The following is a 21628-nucleotide window of genomic DNA, read 5'->3' as shown; positions in this document are numbered from 1 at the left end:
TTAGGGGCCTATTTATAGGTAAGAGTTCGTGGAAAGATAGAATTGCAGAGTTCTAATCCACAAAGAATTAGGAAAAAACACGTACCCAGGTATTTTCAGCGCCCAGGCCTGGGCGCCGAAGATTTCGGCGCCCGGAGCCAGGCGTTGAAAATAGGGTCTGGGCAGTTTTTTTTAGTCAGATTCGGATTCCTAAAATCCGTAGAGTTTGAGATTAATTCGAGTCTTTTAGCGCGTATCAATTTTGTGACGGAATGCGTCTGGGCCCGTTACGAACTCTAGGCTCGTTAGGATTTTAATTAATACGTAACTCTTATTTCCGAATCCTATTAGGAATAGGATTCTCGCGGTTTTCTATCTCATTTAGGATTTATGTTGGAATGCAACACCTAATTCTGACAGGTTTCTATCTTTTATGATTTGCCACTTTTAGAAGCTACCTTTTACGGCAGTTGCTATTTTTAGCAGGTTTCCATAAATAGCAGGTTTCGGGTGAAATGAAATGGGGAATCGAGATTCGTTTATTTTATAGGAGATGCGTTGTCAAGTGGAGATTTACGCTTTCATCATCGAACCTTTCCCTTGCGGGAATGGGGACAAAAGTAGGTGTCTACATCCTCCAGATATGACGGCTACAAATCCTCCGTCGCTGTGTTGTCCCTTAGTCGGCGAGGCAGGTGACTTGTTCTTTTTGTATTGGTTTTTTCCAAAGCCATGAGCATTCTTCTGTAAGTAGTTCTTGAGGTGTCCTTTGGAGGCTAGGCCATCTAAAGCCCTCTTCAAGCTTCTACAATTCTTGGTTTCATGTCCTATATCTTCATGGAACTGGCAATATAATTTGGGATCTCGAGTCTCAGCAGGAGACTTCATGGGGAAAGGTCGATCAAGGTCGTACCTTGTCCCCACATCTTTTAGTATGGTGAAAAGATCTGTGTTGTACTCAAAATATTCCCTTTCTTGCGGTCGTTCTCTCTTGTGCCCAGGAAAGTTGGTATCATGCTCTTTTGAGAGAGCCCATGTGCCATTCACTCGTGGGGATTTTCGGTCCACTTTATCCTTCTTCCCGGAGGAGTCTGTTGTTTCTCCAATCCTTCCTTCCTTTGACGCGCTGCATATTTCTGTTGCATGGATAAATGCTTCAGCCTCGTCCAGGACCTCGGCCATAGTCCTTACACTCTTCTTAACCAGGTCAAACTCGAAGGATCCCTTCTTCAATCCCCTGATAAAATTATCAAAAGAGACGCCATCAGGCAAGTCTGGGATCTGTCCAGCCTCTAGATTGAAACGCTTCATGTAGCTTCTTAGGGACTCGTCTTTCCCTTGTTGGATCCGTCCCAAATGCATGATGGTTTTCCTTTCTTCCTTGTGTGCCATGAACCTCGTAGAGAACAAAGTCTGTAGTTCGTTAAAAGAGGCAATTGATCCTGGGGGCAGCCGTTCAAACCATTTAGACGCTACTCCTTTGAGCGTGGCTGGGAAGTATTTGCACCAAGTGGCTTCATTGGTTCCCTGAACGTACATGTGATGGCGGTATGCGACAAGGTTCATATCGGGATCGGTGGTCCCGTCATAAGCTTCAATTGTAGGAGTTTTTACCTTGGTTTCCTTCGGGGCGTTCATGATCTCGTCAGAGAAAGGGGTACTCATGTGCCTTAACGTCAGGTTGTTGAGCCCTTGCTGAACATGATAGGTTGGTTCACGGCGGTTGGATAGCAGGCGGGGGCGCATGCTTACCCTATGGGGCGTCATCTGGGTCGGTCCACGTGTAGTGGGATAAAATGGCAGATCTTCCATCACAGGAGTGGACCCGGTGTCTGATAGTTCAGATTCAGCCTCATAATGTTCTTGACGCCTTGAGGCTGGCCGTAAGACGGCTGGTGGGCTTCCCCTAGACGATGGTCGTATGACCGGGTCCCTTCGAGGTAAGAAGGTGGGGGGGTCACGGCCATTTCCCGAGTGCTCAGGCACAGGGCTGACTCCCCTGCTTGCTTGTGGACGAGAACCTTCTCCTGCCCTCCAAACGTTGGATCTGAGCGGCATTCTGCTTATCCGATTGACGCCTAGACTGAGGGGCCTCTGCGGAGCCGTCCTCTCAGCGCAGTAGATTAGCATATTTTTCCGAATTTCATCTTGTAGTCTAGTGCTCATCTGTTGTCGAAAGGTCTGATTCATTTGCTGTTGGAATCCTGTTAAGATCTCGCGTAGGGAGCCCACCAAGACTGGAAAATCTAGATTCTCGTCTAACACGGCGTCTCGGACGCTAGGGCTTAGATGGCCGCCTAGCGGAGACGCCTCGGTTATTGGTTCCTCTTCTACAACCACCTCAGCCTGCATCCGTCGCGGTGTGTTCCCTGCATTTGCGATTCGATTGGCTTCTTCAATGTGCCGTCTTTCTTCTTCTCCACCAGCGTACTCTCTGTCAGAGTGTAGTTCGGCCATGACATTGTACCTCCCCACAGACGGCGCCAAATGTTGTGGGATCTTTTACGGTGCTGACGTGGCACGCGTTCCTCGGAGGTATCAAGTATGACCTGGCACGAACTTCTGGCAACCTGCAAAACAAGAATATTCCCGTAGGAATATTCCCTCCGATGCTTAAGTAAGTATAAGCTAGAGAGATAAGTAATTTGTAGAGAGAAGGCAGAGCAAAGATAGTTCTTAGGTTTGGTGGTAATGAATTGAATTCCTTTTACCTAGGGATCTGCACTATTTATAGTGCTAGGGTTTCTCGGGAACTGGTCCTGCATGATTGGGTGTTATGCAAGATCGGGACACGTGCCCTGCTAAGTTTTTGGAGGCTTGGTTTGGACCAAGTGGGCCTCTTAATCGTTTGGGCCTTGGCCCTGTGAAGTTGAGAAAAGCCCGCAGGCAGGCTTTTGGGCCTTTTTTCTGGGCTTTGATAGTACAGTCAGGTGGCATTCTTTTAGGCCACATCACCATTTTGAAACATAAAAATTGATATGATCCCAACGATTTTGCATAGATTTGGTCGTTCTTCGACGGATATTAGAATTACCTTCTCTAGCTTGGTCATAGAGCTTAGCAATTTTTACCCATAACCCGCTTTTTTTGGTGTTTGTGTTCCGAAGAACATCGCCTCCGGCATTGATATAGGCTGATACCAGTGCTTTATCTTCATCTATATTATATTGTGATGCACAATTCTTTTGTGCAGCACTGGTGAAAACTTCTTGGGGAACAACTTCAACATCAACCTCTTCGATATCTTCAAGATGTTGCGCCCCCCGTAATTCTTCTGTTGGAGTCGAGTTGTTACTACCAACTCCTCCGGGAGATTTCTCAATGGGTTGAGTAAAATGTTGAGACATGGGAAACGATGGAGTATCTTGAGAAAAAGGTTGTTGAAATTGGGGTGTGTAATTTGGATTTAATGGTCTTGATTGATTAGCAAACCATTGGAAAGCAGCTTGAAATTGAGGGTTATTGATGATATTTGGATCAAATTGGACAGTGTTTGGATTATATTGGGAGTTTTGGTTAAAAGGAAAATTTGAGTTGTTTCCTTGATTTGAATTATTTCTATCCATAATGGGAGTAGAAAAATATATTTGAATGGAAGTGAGATTAATGTATGATAATTAGAAGAGAGTAGAGAATTATGAAAAAGATGAAATGTATGAAATATGGTTAAAATTGGGTTCATTTTATAGAGAAAAAAAAATATAGTCTTACAAATAAGTTACCGTTTTTTTTTTGTATTACCGTTATAAAATTATAGCTGTTTGTAAAATCATCACTCAAGGGGTGACATGTGGCTAATAAATGAGAAAGAGTCGTTGGTTTGTTTGAATACAAAACCCAACAGCTAAATCATTTTGATAAAATGATGCTGAACGTGTGGGGCCCATATGTGCAAGTGGATGAGTTGATTAATGATGAATCGTGGGACCCGCGTCTAGAAACCCAACAACTACAACATAAAAACGACAAAAAAAATGCTGCATTTTACCTAACTGATATGTCCTCCCCCAAACACAATATATCCTCTCCATATGGAGGATATATTGCATTCCTCTACCAAAGTAGGATCTCCTCCATTTCTACATCAAGGAGGATACTACTTTGGAGGAGAGAGAGTGTAAGAGAGGATGGTATATCCTCTCCATTGCCCATGCTCTAAGGGGGTACTTATAGCCCTCACATAAGCTAAGCGCAAGCCCATGGTCCAACACGTGTGTGAGATACGCTCTTGCATGGTCCTTTGTACTGATTGTGCGTACGTACTTTGTTGCTATTTGATTATGTATCAAACAACAAATTGAAGCATCTTCTAGCAATGTGGGTATTCACTTGTCTTGTGTACAAAGGCAGGTGAATAGCTTTCTTACGAACTCCAAAAAATACCAAGACACAAACACATTATCCCTAGCAAACCCAAGCTCCAAAAATCCAAACACATCCCAAACCTAAAAAACCACTCCTTTGCAACCTCCAAAAATATTCCCCAATGGATTAAAACAGAAAATCTCAAGGGTGTCCAATGCAAAAATATCCGAAATTTTAAACCCCATCCAAAAATTCAAATTTTCAAATAACACTCCCAAATGATTGAACACTGAAATATTTAAAATCCCTAACGGTCGAAACTCAGGATGTTCAAAATTCTAAGCCACGTTTGAAATTTTGGATGACAGGCTTCTTTCCAAAGTCGGGTTGGGAAAGATCAAAATGATTCAAGCAAGGCGAAGGGGCAACGCTGCACACGCCCAGCAGAGCTGACGTCGGGGCAGCGTGCGATGGCTTCCGAGTCGTGCGCGTCTACCAGCTCGCGTTGTGCCCAGCAGCGATGGCGACGAGGCATCGATGGATGCCCTCGTGCCATGCGCGCAAAGCAAGCATGCAACAGCAGCCAGCGATGGCGTCGAGCCAATGGGCGCTGGCGAGGGCCTGGCTGTGCGATGGCCTCGGCCATGCGTACAGTCAGCTCTTGCAATGCTGCAAGCCTTGGCGAGGCATGGGCCTTGCGCCCATGTGCCTTGCCTTGGCCGATTAACTTGTTTCGTTTTGTCTTTTAATTTTCTGTTGAAAACGATTTTAATTAAATTTAATTTCGTAATTTAATTTTTCTCGAAATTTAATTTTGATTAATTTTATTATTATAGTTTGTTTTATACTAATTATTTTAATGAAATTAAAACCTTGGTAAAATTATAATTAATTAATTATAATCAACTGAAAACAATATAAAGGGATTTAAAATTATTTTTATGTGAGCTATAAATTTTAATTAAATTTGTAAGTTTCTGGTTGGATTAGGAAATACAATTTTATGTTTAAAATTTGTAAAGCATGTAAATTCTTGGTTTTAGTGGGAGCTTTTAGTCATTAAGCTCATGATTAGGTCTTTATTCCTTTAAGGTTAAAACAACTCGATTAGAACTAGTAAGGTTGAATAATTTGTAGATTGTTGGAACCTTTGATTAGTGGATGCAAATGTTTATGTGATGCATGATTTTTCTACTAACTTGCTATGTGGGCCATTCATTGATAAATGAATGGATGAATGCTATATTGTAAATGTACTTTTTTGCATGTTGTGGAAAGTGACTAGTATGGCCCAAATAGGATAGTAAATATGGTTTGCGTACCATAAATTTGAATGTAAAATTGGACAAATGCACCAAAGTTTTTATTTAAATATGGTCTCCGTACCATCAAATAGTTGTAATTAGTTTAATTATAGCATATCCTATTTGAAGAAAATGACGCCTCCCATGGTGAAATTCAAGACGGGGTTTCCAATCCATTTTCAAGACGGAGTTTGAAGTTGAAGCTTCAAGATGAGTCGGGCCATACTAGATCATATTTAAATCTTATGCATGCTTTAAGATATTTATTGCTTTAAATATGTCTTGATGTTATGCATGAGATTGTGGCTTGATTATGTTGCATGATTAAGGATTTTAGTTCACTTAAAATCTAACCAACATAGTAAGAGCCCTAAGTTTCAAACTTTAAAAATTGAGTTAAAAGGTGTCATTCCAAAATAACGCTTACTTGGATAACCTTTACATCAATCTAGTAATAGTTTTCCGCCATATCGAGGTGTTACTTATTGATTCTAAAGGGGTAAGGTACACAAATAATTGTGAGTACATGTTAGTTTTGGTAAAACTCAACGATATAAGTAAGGAGTCATTTTATGTCGTGGCAAATGGGATACGTTAACCCAATAAGTTCTTAGACGTACCTATCAACCAAGAGTAGTTTCTAGACTATTAGCAAAGGATTTGCTTACCTAAAATATTTTAGAATTAAGTCGAATCGTGCTTAATTTTTCAATGATTTTGGGGTCTTGGATTCATTTTATTCACACCTGCCGGAACAATAAATTCGAATAAAATGCCAATGACTTGTTTAAATTGCATGATTGCTTTAATTTTCAAGTTATTACTCATGATAAATGTTTAGAATTTGCATGCTTTAATGTATGTTTTAATTATTGTTTATAATTAAATATCTTGCACTGCAGTAAATCCTTTTAGGAAGGTAACAATAAATTTCCTCTATTGGTAGTGAATCCAAGAACGATTCACGGAAATGAGAGAAAGTGAGCAATTTAAAAATGTACGTTTCTTCTAGTGACCTTTATGGTTGTTTTCGAGTATCAAAGTCGAATGGAAGACTGATTGGTGCTTGTGAATTCAAAATACAAAGTAGTTTTGAGATCATAAAGCATTGAGTTTAAACGCTCAGCTTTACCAATGGTTAACAACCTAATATCTTCGTCCATTTGATTGTCGAATGAGTCTCAGACATTCGAATAGATTGATGCTTAGAGAACTTTAGAAGCTTCTGGAAAGATCATCTAGTTGAAAGCAAAATATTCAACATAAATAAAATGGTAAGAACTTTGTTGGAGTGACATTGGACATGTCTAACAAAGTATAAAAGTCAACACTAAAGAATTCAATTCTTAAGACTATAAGAAAGAGTACAAGAAATAGGAAAACAAGGAACAAGTGAAAGGAATTTACAAATTTGTTTCTACCTATAAGTTTATGTTTAAAGAAAAGTAACCTAGCAATCAAACTTCCTTGGTATCATATACCGCTTGAGGTTCTTACTTCAGTAATAACTCAAACGATGGAAGCTAGGCTACACTAATGACCTACAAGTGGGAAATGAATCATGGTAATTCTACATTAGTTGTAGGGTCATCTAGTTTGTTTTAAGTCTTCTCAAGGCTGGAACTTAATGGCTATTTTGTTCCATAATCAACATACCTAAATTTCTGTTTTCAAACAACAGAAAGACTCACATTCAATAAAAACAAAAACAATGTTTGTTTGTTTATTTGAATGAAATGGTCATTTCCGGGTTGAGTCAATGTGCTTGATTAAAACAATCAACTCTTTAACAATAAAGAACTTTACTAGGTTCAAATCAATCTCTTGATTTGAGTTCCACAAATCTTTGGCATTATTACTTAGACCATATCAATAAGTTAACATTCTAAAGCTCTATTTTGATGGACTTTTGAAAGTTGATTGATTTCTAGATCATTCAAGACAAGCTGGTCTTACTTGTTGAAAGTAACAAAAGATATGAACTATTGTTAGAACACCTAGACAATAGAGTTCAAAGCTAAAGTAAAATTTTATGACTTTATTATATCACCGGATTTGAGTGAATATTGATTTATTTACTCAATGTGATATAAATTTGAATATGTTTGGCTAGTTCAAAGATTCATAGAAAAGTATAAAATCACCACTTGGCAAGAAATCATAAAGATCTAGGTTAGATCATGTTAATGATTACTTAGACCAAGCATGATCATCAATGATTGTGTGTTGTAATTTCACAATCTAGCTCCATAAGATATGGTTTATTTAAATTGGAATGATCGAAGTCAATTAGTACTTGATTCGATCAATGATGAATCATAAAGATTTTTCCTATAATTTCTAAACAAAATGCTCAACTACCACCAAACTAAACCAAATTCGTCAAAGCTATTTTAGCTACATTAGAAACTTATGTGTAATCGTTTGTTCTTTTTGCTTGTATTGAAACTTTTAGAAACTCATGTGTAATGTAATGTAATGTAACTATTGGAACTTTCATTTTAGAAATTTTTTGTTTGCGCTCTTCTTTTTTGTTGCCTAAGTGTTATGGTTTGGTTGGTTGGTATGATTTGTGGAGGTTGTTGGAGTTGATTTGTAGATGTTGTTGGAGGTCTTCGAGTTGTTTGCATGTTTACTATTTGGCAGGAAGATTTCAGCCCATTTTCTGACTGCAGATTGGAAACAACAGGTTGTGAGATATGATGCATACAAAATCGTCAACTCAAATGACGGTTTTGTTTTAAAGCAAACTGCCACTTGAGTTGACGGTTTATACCATTGAACCGCCAATTCAAATGGCGGTTTGTTTCAAAACAAAACCGTCATTTCAATTGGCGGTTCTTAGCTGAACCGGGAAAATAAAATACTTTGCTTTCTTCCATGCTGACGTTGACGGTATTGAGGGAAATAAGCTGGAAAGTGGCGTATTTTGTGAATTATTGAATTTTTAAGTAATATTGAAAGAAATTGCTCCATCGCCCGGGTCACTAATAGTTTAATCGTAAAACCTAGTCTGTATGTTATTTCGTGTGCACAATGGTCACTAGATCACGATGCACCGGAGGTTCTAATTTACGGGGCCTTAGCCCATAGGGGCACATAGACAAAATGAAAACTACGAGTAGCGTTCGAATTGGTATGGAAGGAGGTAAGGTGGTCTCCGCTTCAGCTTCCGTCTCCGATCAGTCATGTGGTGGTTGTGGTCCCTCTGCCGCCGCCGCCTCCTCCTCCTCCTCCTCCTCCTCCTACCAGTCTTGTGGTGGTTGTGGTCCCTTCTCCGGCCTTATCATTTGCGTCTCTGGACTTTCTAAAGGTAATTCATTTGCGTTTACTCCATTGATTGTGAGTTTGTGTTAGGCTGAATTGTGAATTTCGCTTGACAGAATCAAGGAAGCAAGTTATGGAAGCCACAGAGAGATTAGGTGGAAAATACACCCCTAATTTGCATCCTAATTGCACCCACTTGCTGGTCCAGATATCCTTTTCTATGAATGAATGAATTCTTATTTATCATTCTAAATCCATGTTACTCCTTGATTCTCTCTTTCTGTTCACAGTCTTGGTGGACACAAACTAAAACATGCATTGAATCATGGTTTCAGAAATAAGCCTTTTGTTGTTACTCTTGGTTGGTTTATTGATTGCGTCAACAACAATGGTAATCCAACCACAAACAATCAATTGGTCGTTTCCCAGTTTAACATGGATACTTATGACTCTATTGCTTTCACTTGTTTCAGTCAAGTTAGATGAATTACCCTATACATTTTCGAGTGTTGCACAACCCGGCTTCCCAATCGATGAAACTGTGGTTCTCAGTCCAACTGCATTTGATGATGCTTCTATTTCAGCAAGTGGAGGAAACAAAGGATCTCATTTATTTGGCCACTCTATTTACATTGACTTGGATGTTCCTGCTGAACTGCATAATAAGGTATCTTCTTCCTTTTTGTTGCTTATCTTATATCATTATACGTAGTACTTTAGTACTTTGTATATGTTAGAATTTAGGTACTATTGATTATTGAATTAGAAATTGATTTCTAAAAGGATAATTAACTAGAATGAACTTGGGTGATCTAGCTTAAGGTTTGGACAGACCACATTAAGTATCCTTCTACACAAGATGCAATTTTGTTTCTTCTATAATCTTTATTAATGTTTGTTTTCCTTATATCTTTTACTTACTCTGATTGTTGTTTAGATGTGGCCATGGTGGTTCTTGTAAGGTGGAAAGAGTGGAGTGGTAGTTTCTGGGGTAGTAATGGGTGGTCTTTTTAGGGATATAAGGTTCTCTTTAATGCTTATGATGCTTTGGTCTGGTGAATTTAAGTGTACTACAAGTTCTCTTTACAGACTTTGAATGGCAAAGGAAAAGAAGATGTTGTGGCCTTGTGGGGATGAACACTCAACGTCAATGTTCTCATTATATTGAAAGGCTATAGCTAGATGAATAAATCCTTTGTTTTTCCTTGTAGATTGTTTTGTAATAATTACAAGTGGGATAAGTTTAATCGAGTGAAGGTCACTTATGGGTGAAATTGGCTCATGGTTCAATCAATACTTCCGTCCACATGTCTATGTTGGTTCAAGATCATACATGGAATTACTTATCTTATGGATTTGTAATGGGAAACCTTAATGAGGATAATACCTTAGAGAAACTCCAATGGTTGTAGCTAAGGACTTGCTTGAATTTGCAAAAGTTTCAAGCTACTAGCTTAACTTGGAGTGATTTTAATAAATTAGTTTGGGCAAGCTAATTTGCTTGGAAAAAAGTTGTCCAATTGGGAATTTGGGATTTAAGTAATAACTAAAATAAAATTTGAATAAAATGGTTACTTGTAATTGTGGACCCGTTTAAATAAATTTAAATAAAATGGTTACTTGTAAAAGTTAGCTTTCCATTGGAATACAAACTAGCTAGAAAGTTAATTAGCTTAAAATCTTAGGTGGCATTGCAAACTTTGACAATTAGCTTGCCGTTGGAGTTGCTCGTATGCTTTATTCGTTTAATCGTCTCTTTTCGTTAAATCCATGCAAAAGATTACGAGTCTTCCTCTAAAGGTTCGTTGCCGGCTTCATACTTTTCCCATTTCTTTGATTCAATCGTAGTTATTAAACCACAATCCGTATATGCGCCAAACATGTCACATGTGTTACACTTTTACGGAACTCCATCTAGATTTATGATCCTGACTATTTATGTCATATATATTCTCAATGGGAGTTGAAAAGATAAATGTAAAATGCAAAGGATGAAGAATCGAACTTGCATCAAATGGTGACCCACATGTTGGTCTTCTTAGTGATCATGTGTTTTTTGATGATGCTCTCATGAAATGCAGTTAAGATACCTTTTATGTCTCTTAAGTATTGTGTGTGATAAACGTGAGTGCCATAGGTGGTGACAGCAATGACCAAGATCCACAAGCTTATCGCAATGTCAATGGTCGATATTGACTTGTCCGGTGGTTTGGCAAGTGGGCGGCATTATCTGTTGGGGTGGGGTGGGGGAGGATAGCTAGGTGCTGGGTTGGGGAGGGTTTGGGGGCGGAGATATGAATCCTATTTGTGATTGTGTGTAATCTGGGTTAGGGGGTTAGTAGCGTTTGATGATGGTGGCTGTAGGCTGGGGGTCAGTGGTGGTGGGCCTGGTGGCTGACCCCTGCTGTGGCTTGGTTTTGAGGGGGTGAAGGCAGGGGCCCATTTTCACTTACTTTGGTTGACTTTCAAATATATAGGAACTGAATTCCTTTGGTAGGGGTGGAGAATTATGATTTAGGGATTTGAAGTGGAGAAAAAGATTCATTAAAATGCATATGCAAACAGTAAGTAAGGGAATTACAGGTGTTGACTCGCTTTCCCTTTCTGATTCCTTGTAACCAAAGGACACTCTAGTATGTGAAGGGTGGGGGAAGAGTGGAAAGTCTTAAGTTTGCAAACTTTAGGAGGGAGTTTTAACTTTTGGAAATTAGGTGTTTAAGAAAGTCTCCTTAGTGCAATTCCCCCTTGATCTGAATTCTTTTGGGGCGAAGTAGTTATATATCATTATAGATTTCATACAGAGGGTGAATGCTCTTCCAGCGACTGAATTCTTTTAACTCTAAACCCTAGAATTATGTATCTCATGTATCTTCTGTTGGGGAGTAATGTGATCAGGTTGAAGTTTTGTGTCTGGAACACTCTGACTTTTACTCGTTATCTCCTTTCAATTCTACCCATTGTAGAGTAAGTTTGAGACGATGATGATTGTTCATGCATTTCTATTAAAAGAGAAATGCATAGGAGTGGAAGTTGGGTACTGGGTGGGCTAACTTATATGTTGGAGCTGTTAGAGTCTTGGACTTTCTTCTACTAATTAGGTTGGAGAGCGGTTTGGATCATCAGTTTGGAAGTAGAAGGTCCTAAGAGGGGGAGGGGGTTAAAAGATTTAGGCCTTAGCTTGGAGATTATCAACACATTGACCACGAAATAAGTGCATTTTCTTGGATATGTATATTTTGCTTGCTGAGTTATGAACTGGGATACGCTAAAGCCTAAAGGTGATTTGAATTGGCTACTTTTAATTATGGGTCTTAAGTCTGTTAACTCTGTAAATGGCCTTACTCATGTTTGTCCTATAGGCGGGGGAACCAAAGTAGCTTGCAACTATATCGAACATGTTAACATCCGCTCCTTGATGAACGAAGCACAAAATGAATTGCAGTACTCTTCAAATAAACCTGACGGGTACTGATTCTTGAAAAGAGATTTTTTTTGCTTGATTATGAGTGAACACAAAGGAAGCATGCTGTTGGAAAACCATTTGGGCGTGAAGCCCCAAATATATCAGTTGGTTTTGCTAGAGCTAATCTTGGCGTCAACTTCGTCCCTTGGAGTTGGCTGATGTTATTTTTAACCGCAATGCTCTTGTTACTGCCCTTTGATGTTGACTTTTGCTTACTTTAGTCTTTATTCTGCTTATATCTCTGACTTATTTTAAAGACTAAAGGTCTTTTACCTATCTGCTACCGTTGCAGGCACGAATCTGATTTGTATATCATTTGTTTGTTTGTTACTTTCCTGTCCTACTCATCCATAAGAGGGGGTTATGTCTTTTCTGACTGATGTTTGATGAATATTTGCTGTTTAGGTGGTTGATGTGGCTACTCGAGAAGGTGCTGTGCTTGTCGATCAATGGTTTGTTGGTTGTGGTGCAAGCTATGTTGTGTGCGAGGGGTCATCCATTCAAAGATATCTTGGGCACAGTGATAACATTGTTAGTGTATGTGTTTCGCAGTTAAAATTTGTGTTTGCCGTTTTTAGACTACACGCACATATTTCTTGAAACCTAGGTATAGATTCCTGTGTTAAATTGATTTATCTTAAAGTCTTAAACATGTTACAGCCTATATGGGTTCTCAAGACATCTACAGAGAGATCTATGCAACGATTCGTTGGTTTGTCTGCTGATCTAGCTAGACACATGGGAGTGATGCTTGAAAACCTGCAATGTTCAACTACAAGACAGGTATAATTATAATATGACCTTTTGATATGAACCATTCATTCATAATAGCCGTGGGTGTTGTCGTGTTGAGTTTTACATTCTCTGTTACAGCATTTATGAATGGATGCCATCAACGGACAATTTTATGCTTCATTTCATTGTCAGTTAGGTGAATGAGATTCAGGCTGTAAGTATAGTGGTAGGACTTTGGTGAAGTTTATTATTGTAATCTGTACTAGTTCCTAACACCTCGAGTACTTGTGTTGACATGGGCATGGATTATTTACACCTCATTCTGTACCCAAAAGTGCAAAATTTTCACAAATTACTGGCATTTGGATACATACCACGCATGATACTAGTAGTCATGTCTGTGACTTGTGTGGGGAAGAAACATTAGATTGAAAATATAAGTGCTTCCTTTACCCATTTGGGTATCTGTTTTAATAAGAAATGTGGTGCTCCTTTTTGGCAAGTTTTGTGGAGATTCAACCCTCTATAGAATTTGATAAAATCTTGAAACTTCTCTTTGACTTTTAATGTGATTAATTAATGGTTCGAATTTGGGAACCTAATGTACTTATTATGGACGGTTTCAGCGGAAAACCACTTTGACAAGAAATTGAATGGGTTTGATTCTGACACAGTTTGAAGATTGGGCCTTGGCGCGATGATCAAGTATCTAATTGCTATCCGCTTGGTCACGTGTTCGATCAGGCTGCGTACATTTGGACCTACCAAGACCCTGCTCTAAATAGTGGGAGCCTTCTGCACCGGGTACGGCCTTTATTAGAGACAAATTAACATAACCCACTGAATCGCCAATGAAGGAGAAATAAAACTCTTAACTCTAAATTCACACCCGAATTCGATTTTCAATTGGTTCAACACAAAGCAAACACATGCTTAATTGAATTCTTCTTTGGCGTACATACTCATTTTTTTTTTTAATTAGACCTTCCAATCGTACAAAGCTTAAGAACCCAATCAACTCCAAGAAGCCCACTTTATTTTTATATAAATTTTTTGTTTGAAGGAAAAAGCTCACTTTGCTTGATCATCAAATAACTTGCAATTGTCCTAACCAGTGTATAAGGGTAAGCACATTTAAGTGCATGCACCTGAGGTACATGAGAGGCGCATAAGAGGGCGTACTTCAGTATATTTTTTGAACTTGAACTTTAGATAGTGCGCCTCGCAACATGCCCCAATCGCCTTGGCATGCCTTTAGCTTTTTATACACTAGTCCTGACCAACTTCCAAGAAAAGGATAGTATATCGCAAATGCAATCCCTAGACTTTTGGTTCCCCTTCCTACAACAACAACAAAGCCTTAATGTCAAAATGATTTGGCGGCTAACATGAACCCGTTATAAAGAACAGTCCGCGAAATGTGAAGCAAGAAAAGTAAAAGGTTATGTTAAAGAGAGTAAACACACAAAATTGAGAAAGTGAAGGCGAGGTAATGAGACACGAAAAATGGGAACAAGAAAACAATGTCGGTTTAAAAAAGAGGCCAAAGATGTTAAAAATAAATAAATAAAAGTTAGCAAAGCAAAATAGAAAAAAGAAAAAAGAGAAAAAATGAAGTCATGTTGAGTCGTCGGCATATATTATCTCCTTCCAGTCCGCTCTATATAACGGCTCAATCCCAGTAAACTAATATCAGTCTCAATCACCCTGTTCCAAGTTTGTTTTGGTCTCCCGAGAACATCAACCATCAAAGTGAAGAGAAAAGGTGAATAAAGATCTCCTGTGACCCTGTTGACAAAGAAAACCATTCCTGTGGAACCCTATTAACCATTACTGAAAAGTAAGCAACTGGATTATGTAAAAGTAGAAATGAGTAAAAAGATGGATACATATAATAAATACCAAAAAAGATACGAAGAGATTCGGCCACCTCCTACATATTTGATACCTTCACCTAAAACAAACTTGTAACACCAAAACCATTAGGAATTCCATCAATTATTCGTCTATCAAAAAAAGAAACTAGTTCAGCCAAACTTCTTATACCCTTAATTAAGAATGTTGCATTAGACAAAATGATAAATATTCTTTTATCTGACACCTACATCATACATCGAACCCCCTTTTCTCCTATCAAAGGCCTAAAATTTAACTTAAAGACCACCCCTCTAAAAACTTGTTGCATACCTAGTCTGCATCTTCATCGGCTACTAGAACTGCATCAATAATCTGCCTCTCCTCCACAAAAGCTCCCTGGGATTCGAGACTGAGACAGTGCAGGAAAGAACCTCCCCTAAACGAGTCCCCAACACTTTTATGAGATTTTATAAATACTAGTCAGCAAACTAATTGGATGGAAATCCATTATCTTAACTGAATAAATCCCAAAACAATAAAATTTGAATCATGATCTTCCCAAAATCCCACCTTCATAAAATTCAGTCAAAATAGCTAGCAAATCATCTTTGATCACTCTCAAGATTCTTGGATAAAGGCGATAGAAATCATGAATTCTGTAGATGATTTTTTAAAAAATTTGTAGCATGGGAAGAAAAAATATGCTTAATCGGAAAAGAACACAAAAATTGTCCAGTAAGCCCAAAGTCCCAGTTTGGACCCTGTGATATTTTTTTTTTAAAGTCATTACAACTTTAAGAAAATTGCATCTTATATCTGTGACAGACCTTACTTTTGCAATTAGTAATTTTATATGTGTGCTTCGTCAGACTGCATCTTCTGTTTTTTTGTTACAGTTTTTCTTGCATGGCTCATTCGACACTTTATTGGTCTGAAATTAATTTGCAGGATTTGAATGAAAGGTGCCATGAGCATATTCTGACAAGTGATAGAAGAAAACTGAGCCAAAAAGAAAGGCTGCAGAATGCGAACCTTGCAAAATGCGGTGTTAGAAATCGACGTGCCCGGCGTCTGCAGGTGTGCAAGTTCTCAAACTTCTTGTAGCTTTTGGTGCTTTTCATGTGTGTTTTTTCCTATGTTGTACTTATGTTGTGTAGTCGTGGAGCTTTAACTTATAATTCTTGTTCAAAGGGGAGATTGAAATGCAACAAAGGATATCAAAATATTATATCTGCTTGGTTCTCATAGTTAAATTTGTCCAGTATAAAGTACGGGAGTAAATACATTTTTCTCACTTTTTTGCGTGTTAAAAGTCTAATGGTGTTTACGCTCTCTATGCCCTTTACCGTAGAAGAGTTTGGTTTAGTCTTACAAAAATAGTACAGGGCATTCAGATGTTAAAAAGCTTGTTGAAAACAGTACTTCAATCTCTTCCAAAGTCATCCATTCCTGTTCTACCTCTCATGTTGCATGTATTGACCTAGTTTTCGTATTACTTCAAGAATGCTAACTTAGTTCTTATAGTATTCCAAGGGTCCCGGCACAAATGGGATACTTATAGGATTTAATAATCAGTTTTGATTAGCTATTAGGTATGCAGCCACCTCTAACCAGTCCAAATATATAGCACTCCATCCTTGAATCAAAATTGGATCAATCAGGGTCCATTTCTCAAAAATTGTAATTCCTCTGCAACAACCAGAAACATTGATGGTCAGTATTTCAATTTTCTTTGAAGATACATGAAGAGGGGTGCAGGTCTTTTGCATCCGCTTCCGCTGCTTTTTTCCAAATTCCTACACTTCGTGATGCTTCTTTGTCTGCCTTTTATGTCGACAATTCTTGTGACCTTCATTTATGGAGGCCTCCCAAGGTAGGAAGACTAAGGAGCCTTCTGTGATGGTAAAACAGTTCTAATTCCCAGGACAATATTTCAGAGTGTGGATACGAGATACCTCAAGATAGTTGAGAATGTTTCAAGCAAGCCTTTTTGGCCTTGCTGACACACTATCGCTCATCCCTTAATTTTGTTCTGAAAGTTTTGTGGCTCACATTCCTTTCTTTAGCGTTTCATTGCTCAGTGTCTTTGAATAAAGTTGGTTGCTTCGCACCTAGAGTCATGGATTTACAATCCTTTACCACATTAGAGCTATGGTGAATGCATTTTTTGGGGCGACTAAGAAGTTGTGTCGATTATATGGTGTGTGGTGCATTTGTTAGGAAAGGCCGAAAGGTTTTGCGAATTGCCTCACTTCTCAGTTGCCATTTATTTTCTTCGCATAAACCGTTTTTTCTTCTCAGGAGCCATATTACCTTGCAACCTACATTCTCTTGCAGGCTTGTATGTCTGGGCTTTTAATAGTTTCTCAATCTTGAATTTTTGTAGGAATTGGGATTATGTTTTTAGCTTCCTCTTATTCATGATAACTTGTCCCCTCTGGAACACTAAAATACTTGGACACCATAAAAATAAAAATAAGAAAATAAAAAATCCAAGAAACACTTGCTAAGTACAGTTAAGTATAAAGTAACTAGGTAACAACAATAAAGTAACATTAAGTATTAAATATGTATTTATTTTGTTGGACAACCATAGCTTATTCTCTAATTTTATTGAATAATATGAAAAATTTTGAACACTAAAAAATAAAATGTAATGAAATTAATAGTAGAAGACAATAAAAGAAGTTTGAAAAATGAATGGAAGTCCCGAAAGGTTTCGTAAAATAAGGAATGATAGATAAACCAAATTTAAAAAAATGAAAAACATGGAATGCTAAATAGAAAAGGCAAGCATAGGGATTCGAACATGCAAGTCACACTTTGATAGCATGCAAGAAGTACCAGATGAGCTATGTGGAATATAGTACACAATTGCAACTTTTATTTACTATTTACAATGGTAGGAGGGGTCATGGCCTACCCAGACCCCCACTAGCCTCGCCACTGTTTCTTAGGCTTTGTTCTGTTCACCTCATTTCCACTTATTCACGAAAAATATGTTCAGAAAAGTTCAGATAAGATAAAATAAAGGGAAAACAAGGGCTACCCAAGTACAATTTATAACTAAAATAAGTTCGGGAAAAGTTAAAGTGAAAATCAAGTGAATAGAACGCACCCTTGGTGTCATTCATTCCTAGTGTAAATATATCCGAGATTGATTCTCCATCTTATATTACAGGAAGGTCTACTTTGTTTTTTCCTGCGGAATTTGTATTTTTGAATAGGATATAAGTGAAGGCGAAAAAAGAACCCTCAAAGTTTGACTCCACCTTAGGAGTTCCCTTGTAGTATAAAGATAATGAGGGGTAGCTTTTTGTAAACTACTCCGTATAATAGAAGGTGGTATCTCAGAAGAAAAAAACTCCAATAAAAATGTGGGTCTCAACATGAAATTCCTTTTCACATGTCTTTTTAATTTTCAAGGCCATGTTTGGAGATCTGTATGACACTCAAAAATTCATGTTGATTAAGAAATGGTGCAAGTTTCTTTTAGAAGTATTTTAATATTTTGTATAATAAAATCTTTTCGGTCATTTCCACAAAACTTGTATGTAGTAGTTATCTAATTATTACTCCTCTACGGAGGCCTGAAAAGGCTTTTGTTTTTTGTTGCAGCCATGTCACGTACCCTTGCGTCCAATCAATCCTAGCAGCCTTCTAGACTCACTCTGCTGGTCTATCTCTGAGCCATCTTCCAGAGCTTCTGTATATGCAGACTCTCTTAAATCCAATAATGACGTTGAGATCCACAAACATGGACTTTCTGCTGGAGGAGATTGTATTGAATCTGAAGCTTCATTCTCAAATTTATTACGACCACTTAAAGAAAGGTTCTTTCAACTTGCCCTTTTTATTATTTAAGTTTTGGATAATAAAAGCATTTCCCAAACCTCACACATGCATACATAAGTTTTAATTTTCCAGTAATAATATAGAAGTGTGCAATATTGTTTGGCAGTTATCTTTGTCTAAATCAAATGTCTGTGTCCCCTACTTATATATTGTGAAATAGGTTTACAATGTCAAATGTCCAATTGGAACAGCTGTCAGAAGTCCCAAATCATATTTGAAAAGTTAAAAAGGGTCTTTAATGGGGAACATTTACACTCTCTATATAAGGGACTATATAAACATATCACTAAATTGTCCTTTTTCTTATTTGCTGTAGAGTAGTAGTGCTCATTAGTCTATTTTGAATCTTTGGTCCAAAGGAGGTAGCCCCTTTGAATTTGTATAGTTAGTGCCAGCGGTTATTCGCGTAAGACTAAGTTTGTACATGTATACTTTTGGTGCCTCCCTACCATGTCTTACATAAGAGCCTTGTTCAGAGGTGTTAGGATGATGTTATTGATGAGTACGACGAGATCCTTGCTTAGAGACGTTTAAGTAATAAGAATATGGGCTTGCACACACTTTTGGGTGTGTATGCGTGTGTGCTGGGGGGGATTTAAAAGTATACTCACATTTTAAGCAAAAATCATGGTCTCAAGGGTTCACACTGGGAATCTTATTATTTGTTCCATATTAAACAAAAACCTAAAGATAAACTTTTAAACAATCAAACTATACCAAGTATAAAATTCCCACATATTTACAGTTCAACATGTGAACATTTAGAACTACCATAATTATGGAAATCTATATAACTCGTAAAATGATCACGTTGTAGAGTTGTGTAAACTATTGTAAAACCATGGCATAAATCTCCCCATGAAAACTTTGTTGATGATAAAATATCTTTCAACAAATCAAAAACTCGTGCATCCGCTCTATAGTTGTCTTGGAATCTTTTCACGCTTCATCTTGCACGTTATCTTAGTGTCTTCACAAAATAGTCATATTTTGTTTGATGGCATTACTAAGGTTTAAAATGACAAGAAAATTTTCTTTCAAAATATAGACCCCGTTTGGTATCGTTTTTTGTTTCCAATTATCTGTGTTTTTAGAGAACTAAAAACAAAAATATGGAAACCACATAAAGTAGTTTCTGGTCTTTTTTGTCAATTTTCAAAAGCAATAGTTCATAAAATCTAAATTGCATGACTTTCAAAATAATAAAACCAAAAACCGAAAACTGACAGTGATACCGAACAAAAAGATATTTTTCTCCAGAAATACAAGTACTTCCTCCGTTCCTTAAATATTGCACCATGTTGACTTTACGCTCCCCAACACATGACTTTGACTCTTAATCTCTCGAATTATGCATAAGTAAAAGTTATAAAAAATTGATAGTTAGAAAGTATTTATCGATACGAATCTAACAAGATGCTACATGATTATATATTTTATGACGCATATATTACAAAAGATGGTCAAAGTCACAACGTGAATAGTGTAAAAGTCAAAATGGTGTGATATTTGTGGAAAGGAAAAAGTATATAAATTTTCCTGTGCACGATTATTCGATTAATTGACCTGTACGAACACACACACACACATGCATAATTCATTAATGTATACACATCCACTGTCTCAAAGAGGTCAAGAAAATTTCTAAATTTGATTGTAGCAAAATGATCTTAAACTTGAATTGTGCTAATATAGTTATAGGCATACTGAAAATCTATTTACAAGCAAGCTGTAGTCGATATCAATAAAAATAATAATGTAACAAATTATTTTTTCATACATTCTTCAATTTGGAAATGTATAGATCTTTTTGAAACTGTTGTGATTTATCTTTTTGAACTGTTCTTTCTTACTTCTGCAGTGAGAAAAATGAGTTAGTGTTTAAAAACCACTTCCTTACGATATTGTATCCAGTTGATCGATTTGCGGAGTTGGGCCCTTCCTCAAGGACATATTTTAGTGATACGGGATTTACTTGTCTGCAGTTGCTGGATTTTATATATGCCTTCTACCAGGCAAGTATCGTTGTGTCTTTATGTGATGTAGATTCTAGTTTGCATCCTGCTTACTAAAATAATTAGCTCTCCTTTTATGCTTTAGGCCCTTAAGTTATATGATCATTTATGGCATAGTTTTTACTGTGTTCAGGCCTCCGGTTTTATATTACACCTTTTAACTGGGGATTTGTGACATTTTCTGTAGGAGAATATGTCAGATGATGAAATAGAGGTTGCAATTCACACTGACTCAAGGCATGCTGATCAGCTCCGGTCAGTTTATTGCAGCGAGAGGACAGAACTTGGTTGCGTGATGGACAAGCGCATAGAATTCTTAGGTAGCCGGAAAAGCTTTGAAATGTTGAAACGCGTAAGTGGGGATAACAATAGCAATGTCTATGAGCTTTTAATAAGAGAATAAGACAGTCATGTACCCTATAGTGTTGGCTAGCAAGTTTCTGTATGATTTTAATTTAAAACTTTTGATGTACAATACACGTAGGATTGTACAACAACTTGGACATTGTAAGTTATCTTAATCACAAAAGCTCATTCATTTTAATCAATTTTAAACACTGCAGTTCTTCTCACCTTTGATTTGTAATCAATCGTACTTTTAGAAAAGTTGTAATTGATTGTGATCATGTCTCTGAGCAGGAAGGGAATACTTGTATGATTTACTGTTGATAATTGATTTTAAACAGACCCTGTTCCATCTATCAACATTATAAAACCTGAACACTCCCTTATTTCAAACAACTTCACTTAAGAATGCAACTATTTGGGGGCTCGTTAAGTCTAGATGAAGCTACTTTGTAATGTGAGACATTGCATGGTATGATGACAGAATCGGGCACAAATATTGG

The 21628-nt window shown here is 37.6% G+C and overlaps 1 protein-coding gene across 4 annotated transcripts; it reads left to right on the top strand.

Moving 5' to 3' along the window:
- Positions 1 to 8642: 8642 nt before the first annotated feature.
- LOC110792512 (uncharacterized) lies at positions 8643 to 21335 on the top strand. Of its 4 annotated transcripts, none has more exons than XM_056835844.1 (10): positions 8643 to 8901; positions 8972 to 9064; positions 9145 to 9246; positions 9329 to 9522; positions 12724 to 12849; positions 12979 to 13101; positions 15859 to 15987; positions 18529 to 18743; positions 20627 to 20780; positions 20968 to 21335. In XM_056835844.1, the coding sequence occupies exons 1-10, from the start codon at positions 8697 to 8699 to the stop codon at positions 21181 to 21183; spliced, it is 1557 nt and encodes a 518-aa protein (XP_056691822.1). In that variant the 5' UTR covers positions 8643 to 8696; the 3' UTR covers positions 21184 to 21335. The 4 variants fall into 4 exon arrangements, with proteins under 4 accessions (XP_056691822.1, XP_056691828.1, XP_021853028.2 ...); XM_056835850.1 differs by having other exon boundaries at positions 8644 to 8901; positions 8972 to 9032; positions 9146 to 9246; positions 12724 to 12855; XM_056835841.1 differs by having other exon boundaries at positions 8645 to 8901; positions 12724 to 12855.
- Positions 21336 to 21628: the final 293 nt, after the last annotated feature.

This window comes from Spinacia oleracea, chromosome 1 (assembly GCF_020520425.1).
Source record: "Spinacia oleracea cultivar Varoflay chromosome 1, BTI_SOV_V1, whole genome shotgun sequence".
Lineage (NCBI taxonomy): Eukaryota > Viridiplantae > Streptophyta > Magnoliopsida > Caryophyllales > Amaranthaceae > Spinacia > Spinacia oleracea.
This window is presented reverse-complemented; position numbering and strand designations above follow the sequence as displayed.